At 46.9% G+C, this 11,671-nt stretch overlaps 1 protein-coding gene across 7 annotated transcripts in view; it reads right to left on the bottom strand.

Annotated features, from left to right (window-relative positions):
- The window catches only part of CD44 (CD44 molecule (IN blood group)), a 93,201-nt gene extending 83,047 nt beyond the window's left edge, over positions 1-10,154 (bottom strand). For 2 of the 7 annotated variants that reach the window (XM_012452342.3, XM_012452339.3), the window contains exon 1: positions 9,943-10,153. In XM_012452342.3, coding sequence (XP_012307765.2) covers positions 9,943-10,009 — 67 coding nt within the window. In that variant the 5' untranslated portion in view covers positions 10,010-10,153. Of the gene's footprint in view, positions 1-9,942 lie in introns of all 7 variants that reach the window. The other 5 variants (XM_012452341.3, XM_012452343.3, XM_012452344.3 and 2 more) reach the window with 5 other exon arrangements.
- Positions 10,155-11,671: the final 1,517 nt, after the last annotated feature.

Consider the following 11,671-nt stretch of genomic DNA (forward strand, 5'->3'; position numbering starts at 1 on the left):
TTAGAGTGTAATTGAGTCCATATGTTTGTTTCTGGCATGGATTAATAATTCACTTCTGACATTTAATACAAATCAGGCATCAATTTTTTTTGACACTGCATTATGGTCGTTTTATGTTATTCTTTCCATTAGGTTTTATGAGGCTTAGGTGTTAGTAAGCCCACAGAGTGGTGAATTTATAGAACATGAGGTCTGGAAAGGATTCACAGATCAACTAGAATCCAACCCTCTCATTTTACACATGGAAAAATAGAGGTAAATAGGAGTGAAATACTTTGCTTGACGGCACATAATGTATCAGTAATAGAGAGAAGCTAAAATATAATAATCATTTCTATTCTCGGGGTACCTTATGAACCAAACATTTAGCTTTAGACATTATGTGCTAAGTATTGTACCAGACACTTACCAAGTGCCATAGCCCAAGCTCACGCAGCTCTTAGGTGGCGAGAGAGGAATCAACTGGTGTGTGGGTCCTCCTGTCTAGTGCCATTGCCTTTATACCTTCTGAATGACTCTCCTCAAAGTCAGACCTCCTCATTCTCATTATACCACACCGAGCATCTGAGTATATGGAGGTGATTTTTAGTCTGGGAGGTCTTCAAACCATTGATTGAAAGAAACAATTGCCCTTTTATTCCTCTAATATGGTGACCAAAAAGCCAACAATTTTTCTCTGAGTATTGTTGAGAATATAATTTTGAGGTTTGGGATTTTTTTTATATATGAGGCCAGATTTGGAAGTAAAGGTGGGAATAAAGAGGCAGCTAGACGTATAGGAAATCCAGATCCTCATTCTACTGGACAAAATACAATGAGCTCTAAAGTTCCCCTGCCTTGCGTAACATTTCAAACCTCAAGAAAAATCCTTTCAGACTGAAGAGCATACAGAGAACAGAAATTTCAAGGGGTGGTTGGGGGGTGGGTAGTTGAGGATTGCTACAAGCAGCAATAGAGAAAAATGAAAAAAAAAATTAGTATAGATCAGAAAGAAGAAAAATAGTGACAAAGAATTAGACAGAACCTATAAAAATCACACCAAAAAAAAAAAAAGTGACTGAGATGGCTTTGCTAGCCAAGTCTAGAAACGTTATTAATCCAGTCAGCCATCCAAATATTTACTGAGCACCCACTATAATTGGGGAACTGTGCTGACCGCTCAGGGATATCGTGAATACGAAAATATGTAGAGGGTTTGGGCTTTTCCCTAAGGAGCTTTTATGCTCAGTGGCAAAAGAGAACAGAGAGCCATTACATGGCATCCCTTAAACTTTCTCTTTTTAAATGGATATGTTTGTGGGATTTTTATGAATTTTCAGTGGGGAACAACAGGAGAGAGTAAATCTCTTAAAGGAGTCTACAGGAATGTACCTGAGCTCTAATGATGTTGTAAAGACAACTAGTCTTACCAAAGAGGATCCACTGCAAAAACAAACTTCCTGGTAGATTTTTTCCCCAAACTTTTATCCCCTCTGTGTGAGCAGCACTCTTGTGGGTTACCAGAGTGAGTTTTCCCCTCCCTCACTTGCAGGCAGATGTGGGCCCAGCAACTCATTGGTAGCTGCAGAGCTGACATCAGCTGGTTTCCTGCAAGATGGTGCGTAGTTAGCCCTGTTGGATTCTGTTTTTTGGACTGGACATACTCAGCAGAGGCAACATCTGTGATTGGCATATAGTAACTACCCATTTAGAGTTCACAAAGACTGGGGCTAGGGGCTTGGGCAGAAATGCCCTTCTAAGTCAAAGGCAACAGACCAGGTGTTGTCTGCATGGAACCGTTCGTTTCACCCTGGCATCTTAATGTGCATAATGGTAAATACTTGTGAAGAGGCTTTACTGTTATCATGCTACTATCTTGGAAAAGAAGTGGAAAACAATGCTGCCTAGTTCCATAATTGGTGTGTGGGTCTTCCTAGAAGTCACTGCAGACCTGTTTAAGTGTAAAGAGATGCACTAAAATTGAAAAAAAAAAAAAAAGTTGCTGGGTGTAGAATCTGGGTTGAATCCCTATTCCCAGGCAAAGACCTGGGTCCTTTCCTGTGGACTGAGCCAGATGTTCCCAAGGGGCCTTGCTTCCTCCCTTCCTGGGTGGCTTTTCTCTCAGTGAGGGGTACCCAGAGGAAATTCTCTTGCTTGCTGATGGGATGGTCACATGTGGGATCAAATAGAAGCCTGGTCATGTGGTTTAGGCTAGGGCTGGAGAGAAGGGCCATAGCACACTTCTAGCTCTTGCCAAATTCCTTGTGCCCTGGATAGGTCCAGCCCTACTCTTAACAGCCTCTTTCTCAGAGTATCCTTCCCTCCCTCATTCCTTCTAGCCAGTAGAGAGAAGACCCTGGAACCAAGGGCCCTTAAGCTGAGGGCAAATATTTTGCTGCTATTTGATTGACTCATTTCCCAGTCAAAGTTTTAGATGATGGAGAAACACTAATCAGCCATCGTCACCTTTCATCCAGCTAACAAATAATAAAGTGATAATGAACAAACAATTCAATTCACATCCCTTTCAGCCCTACCCTATCCCCAACTTTCCATCACATAGAAGAGAGTAGAGCTTCTATTCAGAGATCGGAACGAATGAGTCAACTTATGCATTGGAAGAAGTTTCCATTACAACTTCTTCCTCCATTTTTGCGATTCTAGCCCCTTCCTCTGACATCATGTTTAAAAGTTCTGTGGATGTTATAACCTCACCCACAACTAGATTCCCAAATGAAGTTTTTAAAAACAACCACAGTACTACCAGGTACAATCATCTGGGTTTCTGGGGTGCCTCAATATCTTAGTATACCAAGGGAAGCACTCTAATGTAGTGACAAAGAGCATGATCTCTGTAGGCAGACTTGAGTTTGAATCCCAGAGCCATCACTTAACTGCATGGCCTCGGGCAAGTTGCTTAAATTATCTGTGCCTCAGTTTCCTCATATGTAAAAAATAGATAATAACAGTACCACCTTCATGAGGTCAGTGCTTTTATTAAACAAGGCAGTATATAGGAAACAATTAGAATGGTGCTGGCACATGGTCAACACTCTGTAAGTGTTTGCTATTATTACTAATAGTGGTGAGGGTTCTCAGAAACGTACAACTTGTCCAAAGATGCAAGCAAAAAAGGCATAAGAGCTCTCAGAAACAGAAGAACTTCAGGCACTGCCAAAGGAGACTTGCAATGCCACCACAGGAGATGCTCAGAATGACTGGTCTATGTGAATAATCTCTTCCCTTAACCCCAGAGTTTAGCAATTAATCTTTATTTTTAAACACTGAAGACCTGGAAGTTTCTGGGACCTGAGTGTTGCAAATCACCTCCTTGGTGACTCAACCCCTCCCCACCCACCTGAGATCTGTCTGCCCACACTTGCACTTAGCAGGGACACTTGCTTCAGGAGGACACACCCAGGCAGCCACTGCACCCCAAACTAAGGGAGATCTGGCTCTGTGAGTTTCCATTGTTCCCCACCCCCACAACACCCACCCCCTCATTCTGTGTTTGTCTCCCTGTCTCTCAAGTCTTGCTGGGCAGACAATCTTTGGGAAGACAGAACCCGCCCCAGTTATGGGTAATTTCTGACATCACAAGCTCTGTGGAGAGGAGACACGGTTTGCTTTTGCCAAAGTGGCTCCCCATTGGATGTTAGGATTCCCTACAGATTTGCCCCTGAAGAAGCTACAGTAGTATCTGGTCAGACAACAGCTTGATAATTGCCCAAAGAGACCCACAGAGAAGGCAAGAATCTCCTGTGCAGCACTTCCACTTCTCTCCTCTGCCACCACCTTCCAGAAGTAGGCTTGGGGGCTGGAGGAGTGTGGGCCGCTCACCCAGGGATCCCAACTTCATATCAACATCTCCAAAATAACTAGAACTACAAGCTGGCTGCTGCTGGGGAGTGTTCTGTTTTGAGGCTTAGATTTGGTGTTGGTGTCACCATCTCACTGGCTCCCACTCCCTTCTCAGCCAAACTATCTAGTAACCCTGTCTTTAGACAGATGTCCCCAGCCGTCACAGCAGGCAGCCACCAAAGCCACAAACAAACAGATGGGTGAGCTCACTGTTTAGGGTAGACCAAACGTGAGCCCTGTTGTGGGCAGTCAACCAGCCAAGCGCTCTCCTCAGCCCTGTCCCAAGCAACACAGCCATCACCACAGTTCTCACTTACACATAAATGTATTTGCACCTTAGCCATGCTGACAGCATGCTTCCATATGTATAGATACCATCACTTTTATATTCTAGACGTTCCTTGCAGTTCAACAGTTATGCATCAATACTACTGGGATCTGGGCCCACAAAAGTGTGACATGATCCCTGGTATCAGGGGACTCCCCCAGTGCTACAGAAGACAGACAGGAAAAGATACATTGGAATTTGTTTTGTTGTGGCTATTTTCCCCTTTAAGGGATGTGAAAGTCTTTAGCATTCTTTGGCATCACCAATTCCCACCACACACGTAGATACATCAGGCACGTACTTACAGGCACACCTGCAATGTGTATATGTCCACATCCAGCAAACAAGAATCAAACATGTGGCTTATCTTGGAACTTCACACAGTGGGGTGATTGAGCAATAGAGAGCAGAGGAATATGAAATATTTCTCTCCAAAGTACACATGTCCTGAATCAAACATCAATTTGATTGACAGCATCCTAGTTAAGGAGTTGTAGACACGTGAATTTCTTTATGCAAAAAGCATTTTTAAAAAGTGTTTGGCTTTCAATCACATTAAGTCATGCATTTATTTGTGGAAAAATATATAAACATTTAGTCAAAATATACACTATATATCAGTTGGTAGAGTGTTTGCATATTTGAGATCCTGACTCTCCTGGAAAATCTGGAAGGCACAATGACTGTATCCACTCCAAGCCAGACTCCAAAACCACAAACTTAGAAAGTACCCTTCTTGGTATACTCTGGCAAGTTGGGCAGTTGTGGGGGATACACTTAAAAGAACCCAAACCCAGTTGGGCAGTTGTGGGGGATACACTTAAAAAAAAATTCAACCTGCTGAGTGAAAAGTGGGATTCAAATTTAAGGTAGAAGGCATCATCCTACCCTGCTATTCTAAAGAACACCTGTGACCTTCCCATTAAAGCAGGGACACAAAGGAAATTGAGTCATCGGCTTCTTGCTGTGCAAACCCCCAAAATTTCTCTCTGAGGCAGAAAAAGATCCCCTTTAAAAGCTATGTGGTCCCTGGTAGTATCTGCCATCTGCTTCAGCTCATTCTTTTGCAAGAACCACTTCCCTTTCAGGCTCTTGGGTGGAGTCAGCTAAAACGAAGTTCCTGGGGAAACACAACTGCAGTCACTATCTTGTCCCCAGCCCCAGCCCCAACCAGGAGGCAGTGCTGGAGAGGCCCAAGTGACCTCCCACCACCTCCTCTCTATCAGGGGACCCCAGCCTTGAAGCATCTGACACTGTAGGCTGATCTGAAACCTCACTTGGGTGGCCACGTGTCACCTAGAACTGCACATTGGGTTTCAGTTCAAGACCCATGTCAGCCAACTGCCTGGGGTCTCACAACCTACTACTGAACATGTGAGGAGTGGATCTCTGGGTCAGTGCATGTGACATGCTTGCTGGGTCAGAGTGAGAGCTTCTGTAGTGCCTCTTTTCTCATTTTCAGGCAGAGGACATTGCCCTAACTTGTCTCATAGACAAGCAACTACCTCTCCCTTTATTCCAAGCATGCAAATGAGAGCATGTCTAGAAGGGCAGCTGGACTCTGATAAGAGAAGTGACTTATTTTAGTTACAAATAACTTGGTTGGCATCTCTGACAGCTGTGGCCAAACCTGGGGAGAGACAGGCCAGGGCAGGGCAGCCAAGAGTCCTGAGTCTGCCGGAGGTGGAGAGAGAAGCCACCCATGCAAGGCTTCATTCATGCTGGCCACAGCAGGCAGGAAGTGTGGGAGAACCACACACAGTTTCCAAAGTCCTCCATACACAAAGTAACGAATCAAAGGAGCATAAGCATTGGAGTCTAACGTGGGAGGATGTTAGACGATGGGGAAATCCCAACTCCACCACTGGGTCCTGGGGCGAGTCATGCCATCTCCCCAAGCCTCGATCTCTTTATCTAGAAAATGGAGTTAAGAGAGTGTGTAGGGCTGGTGGGAGGCTTAAATGAGATATCCTGTGCTACCCCCAGCTTCATGTCTAGCATAGAGCCAGTGCTCACTGAGTGGTATTTCCCACGGACTCAGGACTTAGGACCCTGCTTTACATAGGACTATATGGTACCATAGCAGAGTGTCAGGCTTTTAACACTTCAGTGCTCCTAACCATCTAGTGATGTTCCAGGAGGTACTAGAAGCCCCAGGACAATACAGAAAATCTTTCTCGAACACAAACTTTGCTATATGGTAAAAAATATATATATTATTATTATATTAAACTCAAATTGGGTATATTGTACAGTAATACATAAAATTGTAATGAGCGTGTAAGGCAGTATTTAAGGCGTGAAACAAATGTTGTTACACAAGTAGACCACACCCTCCCTGCTCACTGCAGGGGGTGGGTTTGAGGCTCCCACAGTCCTCATGATAGAGATATATCAGAGACCAAATGTATAAAAAGTGCCCTGCCCTAATATCTTAACAAGTCTCAGAGAGGGGAAGTCACTAGTCCCTCTCTTTAAGGTTTTCTAAATGATCCTTGGAGTTCCCATCTCTGAGTCTATGACAATGAGTCAGGAAATAGTTCCTGAATGAATGGAAGGGAATCCGTCATAAACTAAGAATTTCATGCTGTCCAGCATTCCCTCCTGTGTGGGGCAATTTGGGGAAAAAAAAAAACGGAACATTTTCCTACTGGCTGCCAGCCTCCCACACACAGACTTGTCACCACGCCTTTGCAGGAAGTAGATGTCCAATGTGTAAATGGGGAATACCTGAATTAATTGATGCCAGCCCCAACAGAGATGAATCTTTGCCTCTTTGCTTCTTCACATGGGAAAACACAGCCAAAGATCTAACTCCCAGCAAGAGGTGGAGTCTCTAATGCTCAATTAGAGAGAAAGGAGCAGAAAGGTGTGTGTGCCTACCCCAAGCCCCAGGGCTCTCAGATGCTCTCCTCTTTCTCAACACCAGGCACGCAATTCCCAAGCAAAGACCCCCTCACCCACAGAGAAAAGGAGATGCGTGTGCATGAAGGACTCATCCCCCCTGCCATCCAACAAGGGTCACTTTCTTGCTCCTGCACAGGACCCCTAATTCAAGATACCTGTTCCCCAACTCAGAGTTTCTGGGTCCAATGTCACTTAACTACATTTGTCCATTTCTCCACTTTTTGCTGTCCCATACACAGATTGGACCCCTTCTTCCTCCCAAAAGCCTTGCTCCTTTCCAAAGTTTTCTCATGGTTGTCCAGAGCCCATCACTCCCCAGAATGGGGCAACAAGAGCTCCTTTCCTTCCCCCTTCCTCCTTCTTAGTCCGCCTCCCCCCATCTACCCCATGCCCAGACCCAAGCCCTCTGACAAAGTCATGTCTCCTTTCCAAGTCTCAGTTCCTGCCAAACAACTTTACAAGCACATGAAAGCGAGGGCCGGGGCAGTTATTGCTACTGGCACTTCATTGTGCTTCCTCTAAATGATGCTCCGCAAAGGGGCTGTGGAAATTCAGGGCAGGAGGGAGCCTGCCAGTCTCTGGGAGAACCCCAAGGGTTAGGACACTGCCAAATATTTGGAGGTGGGGCCCTTTAGAAGAATCAGGGAGACAGGCTAGAAGGAGTCAGGAGTCAGAATGCCCAGAGACAAAGCAGAAGATGGCACTGGCAGGTAACACACAAATAAACTTCCCTAGAGACCACAGGGAAACCACCAGGACCCTCTTCTCTGAGGCCAGGCCCAGGGCTCTCCCTGATCTCCAGCTTCTCACTTCTCTCCCATTCTGACTGTTTCTGCTTTTCAAGGGCCTATTTGAGCTCTGGCTCCTTTTGGAGCTTTTTCTAAGGCCTAGGGTTCACTGAAATCCTTCCCTCCCTGAAATCCTTTTCGAGTGTGTCCATCTTATATTCTAATCCAACACATTCTAAGCCTAGGCTTTGGGACTCAGTGGAGCTGGGTTTTCATCCGGCTTTGCTCCTGGCCGTGTGAATGCCAGCAAGTCACTTAACCTCTCTAAGCATCAGTTTTCCTCCTGTCAAACAGGCCTGATAACAGGAAACTTCTTACTAGGCCATTGTGAAGGTAGAATGAGATAACACATGGGAAGGATTTGACATAATGCCTGGCACAGTGAAAATATACAGTAAATGGTAGCTAGTGCTGTATTGCTTTTTTTTTTTTTTTTTTTTTTTAAACAGAGTCGCATTCTGTCATCCAGGCTGAAGTGCAGTGGCATAATCTTTGCTTACTGCAACCATCGCCTCCTAGGTTCAAGCGATTCTCCTGCCTCAATGTCCCAAGTAGCTGGGACTACAGGTGTGCACCACCATGCCCTGCTAATTTTTGTAGTTTTTGTAGCGATGGGGTTTTATCATGTTGGCCAGGCTGGTCTCGAACTCCTGACCTCTGGTGATTTGCCTGCCTTGGCCTCCCAAAGTTCCAGGATTACAGGCGTGAGTCACCGTGCCTGGCTGTGTTATTGCTGTTATTATTATTTCAGCTTCAGTAGCATAAATCCTAGATCCCCATATCCCCACCTAGCAATGACCTCTGGCCCACACAGAAAGGGAGATGTGTGTGCACAGAGAACTCATCCTGCCTAGCCTCTACCTAGGGTCACTTTTTTCCTACTGCCCAAGGTATTTAGTTCAAGATACTTTATACTGGGTACTCAATCTAAAGTATCCAGGTGGGACTGTGTGTTTCACTTCCTCATTAACCGCACCCCCCGCACCAAGAACTGGATTAATAAATATTTGCTGAGTATAATTTGCTGCAGGCTGAAGTGTCTTAATGACCCAGCTGGCCCTTCTTAAAAGAAAAATTAATTTTGCCTAGTGATAAGCAAATCGGCCAGGTAATTATCTGTACATATACAGACAAAGAAAGACAATGCTTGGAGTTGAGCTGTGCTAGAATACCTCACACGCAGCCCCTCCCCTCCACAGTCACCGACAGGCACAGACCCTGTTCAGATGTGCTATTGGAGCCCTAGCTCCAGGGTTCCTGATGTTGCCCTGGTATCAACACTCCTCTCTCTGCTCTGAGGCTACCAGGCAGGGAATATGAGCCACTTTGCTGCTGGGATTTCCCCACACTGATTGGCAGAAGCAGGAGGTAGCAAGGACTAAGCAGCTGGTCCAGTGGTTGCCTCTCCTATTCATGCTCCCTGTCCCAGGCTGGAATCTCGTGGAGACCCGCCCTAGAGCTCACTGCAGAGCTGGTTCAAGCTTCCACAGCGCTAAGGTGGCAGTGACAGTGCGGACTGTAGTAAGCTTTGGAACAAAGCTCAGTGGGGAGTTGGGAGAACCCAGGACCTCTTTCTGGAAAGCCTATTGCCAGACGGTCTCTCACGTGCAATTGTGACCCCTTGTGTGACCACCTTGACAGCAGCCACTCGCCCTGTCCCAGCCCCAGTCCCTACCCCGCCTAGCTCTGCCCTGCCTAGACACAGCCCGGTGGGACTTGGCGAGCCCTTGGTCACAAGAGCCTGTTAGTCCAGACACCGACTGCGCGCATCCAGGAGAACGGTTACTTTCTGCCATGTGCTCCAGCTCTACCGACCTCGCCCAAAACTGCGCGCCGGCAGCCTGCCCGACAAACTTTGCTCTCTTTCTCTTTTCGGTTCAACCAAATGGTGCTGCCACAGACACACTCTCCAACGGTTTAGCGCTGATCCCAGCCCTGCTTTCCCGAGCCCAGTGCACATCGCTGGCAGCTCACTTGACTCTAGTCCTCCAGGGCCGGGCTGCCCCCGGGGCCGGCGCTACGCACCCCGCACCAAAACTTACAGCAGCCCCGGCTGCCCCGGCTGCGGCGGGCACTCACCGATCTGCGCCAGGCTCAGTTGCACGAGGCAGAGTCCCCAGACTGCGCGCCACCAAAACTTGTCCATGGTGTCCGGAGCGAACCGAGGGCGCAGGCGAGAGGAGCTGGAGGATCCCGGGGGCGCGGGGCAGGGGCCGGTGAGGAAGGTGGACCGAACCTGGCAGAGGCTGGGGTCCGCTGGGCAATGAGGCTGCCTCGGAAGTTGGCTGCAGTTTTTATTCGAGGATGAGTGACCTAAGACGGAGGGAGGGAGCGAGCGAAGGACACACCCAAGCGAGAGGGGCTGTGACTAAGCTGCCGGCAGAGGTTTAAAGAAGTAGCGCGTTTCTCAGCGGGCCCCTCTGCCCTCGCCCCGCGCTCTACAGAGGTTGTAAATCGGGACTGCCGGGGACGAGGGTGGGGGAACCGGGAGGGTCGCGGGGTGCTTGTGCCTCTGAGCCCCACCGGCCCCTGAGCCCCCGGGACGCATTGGCTTTCTTCTCCCACTGGCCCCGAGGCTTCAGAATAGAGGATGACTGAATCCTAAAACCTCGCTCCGTTGGGTTCAGCCTTTGGCCTCTCCTTTCCCGCTAAACTTCTCTTCGAATCCAGCTGGATAGAGATCTCTGGGTTTCACAGGTAGTTGGGTATCCTGGGAGAAGTTATGGAGACGGGGCGAGGTCTTGCTCTGGGTGGCGCAGTGCCTCCCAGCCCACAGTGGAGAATGAAGGATGGGGAGTGAGGGGTGGGGAGTTGGTGAATCTTCCCAGGGGAAAGAGGGAGAACTCATTCTTTTCCCCCTGAAAAATGAGTGAAGTCCACATGGCCTGAGTGAATTTTTGCTTCTTGTCAGAACAGCTCAGGGAAAGCTACAGGTGGCCAGTCACAGGGCTGGCATTTGGCTCGGCCAACCCATGTGTTCAAGCCAGTGGGGGCGGGCATCTCTCTCCAGACACCCACGTACATGCTCATTTATCCTCCTAAATATCCTTCCATCCACTCATCCATCTATCCACCCATCTTCCCTTATGTCGTTGCAGGGCTCTCACATCCATCCATCCATCTTCCTGTCCATCCACTAACCACTTATCCATCCATCATCCCGTTCATCCATTAATCCAAACACACACCTTTTAATTTATTCATACACCCAACCACCTATTCTTCTATTCATCCTCCCATACAACTTCTCACCCATTATTTCACACATCCTTTTTCACATCTCTTCATAAACTCACAACAATCTACCATCCTCCTCTCCACCCATCCATCCACACACCTATTTATTGATATATCCACTCGTCTCCCATCCATCCATGATCGACATATCCACCTATCATTTTATTCATTCTCTCATCCACCCATACATTTATCTATTATTTTTTGCCCCCATTATCCTCCTTTCTGTGTAAACATTAATTTATTTTCCCCCATCTCTTCTACCCAGCAGTTTTTAAAGTAGAGATTGTAATATTCTTCAAGGGAAGCCTTTTGAGATTGAAATATCATACTTTGAATGATAACTTTGAATGTATCTACCTATAACATACTATGCTTTAATATTTGGAAATCAAACGCAGTACTTATTGTTCATGTGAACTACTAAAAGTAAATCTGCATGGACTTCTTGCCTAGTGAGTTACACAGAAAGTGAAAGTGATTATCAGTGTCTGTGGCAAGACTGAAGGAACCATGCCAGAACTTCTGAGGGAAGGTAAGATTTTGTTATTTATTTCAAGAAATTAAAAAG

The sequence above is a fragment of the Aotus nancymaae genome, unplaced genomic scaffold (assembly GCF_030222135.1).
Source record: "Aotus nancymaae isolate 86718 unplaced genomic scaffold, 86718_ANA_hifiasm-v0.15.2.pri h1tg000059l, whole genome shotgun sequence".
NCBI lineage: Eukaryota > Metazoa > Chordata > Mammalia > Primates > Aotidae > Aotus > Aotus nancymaae.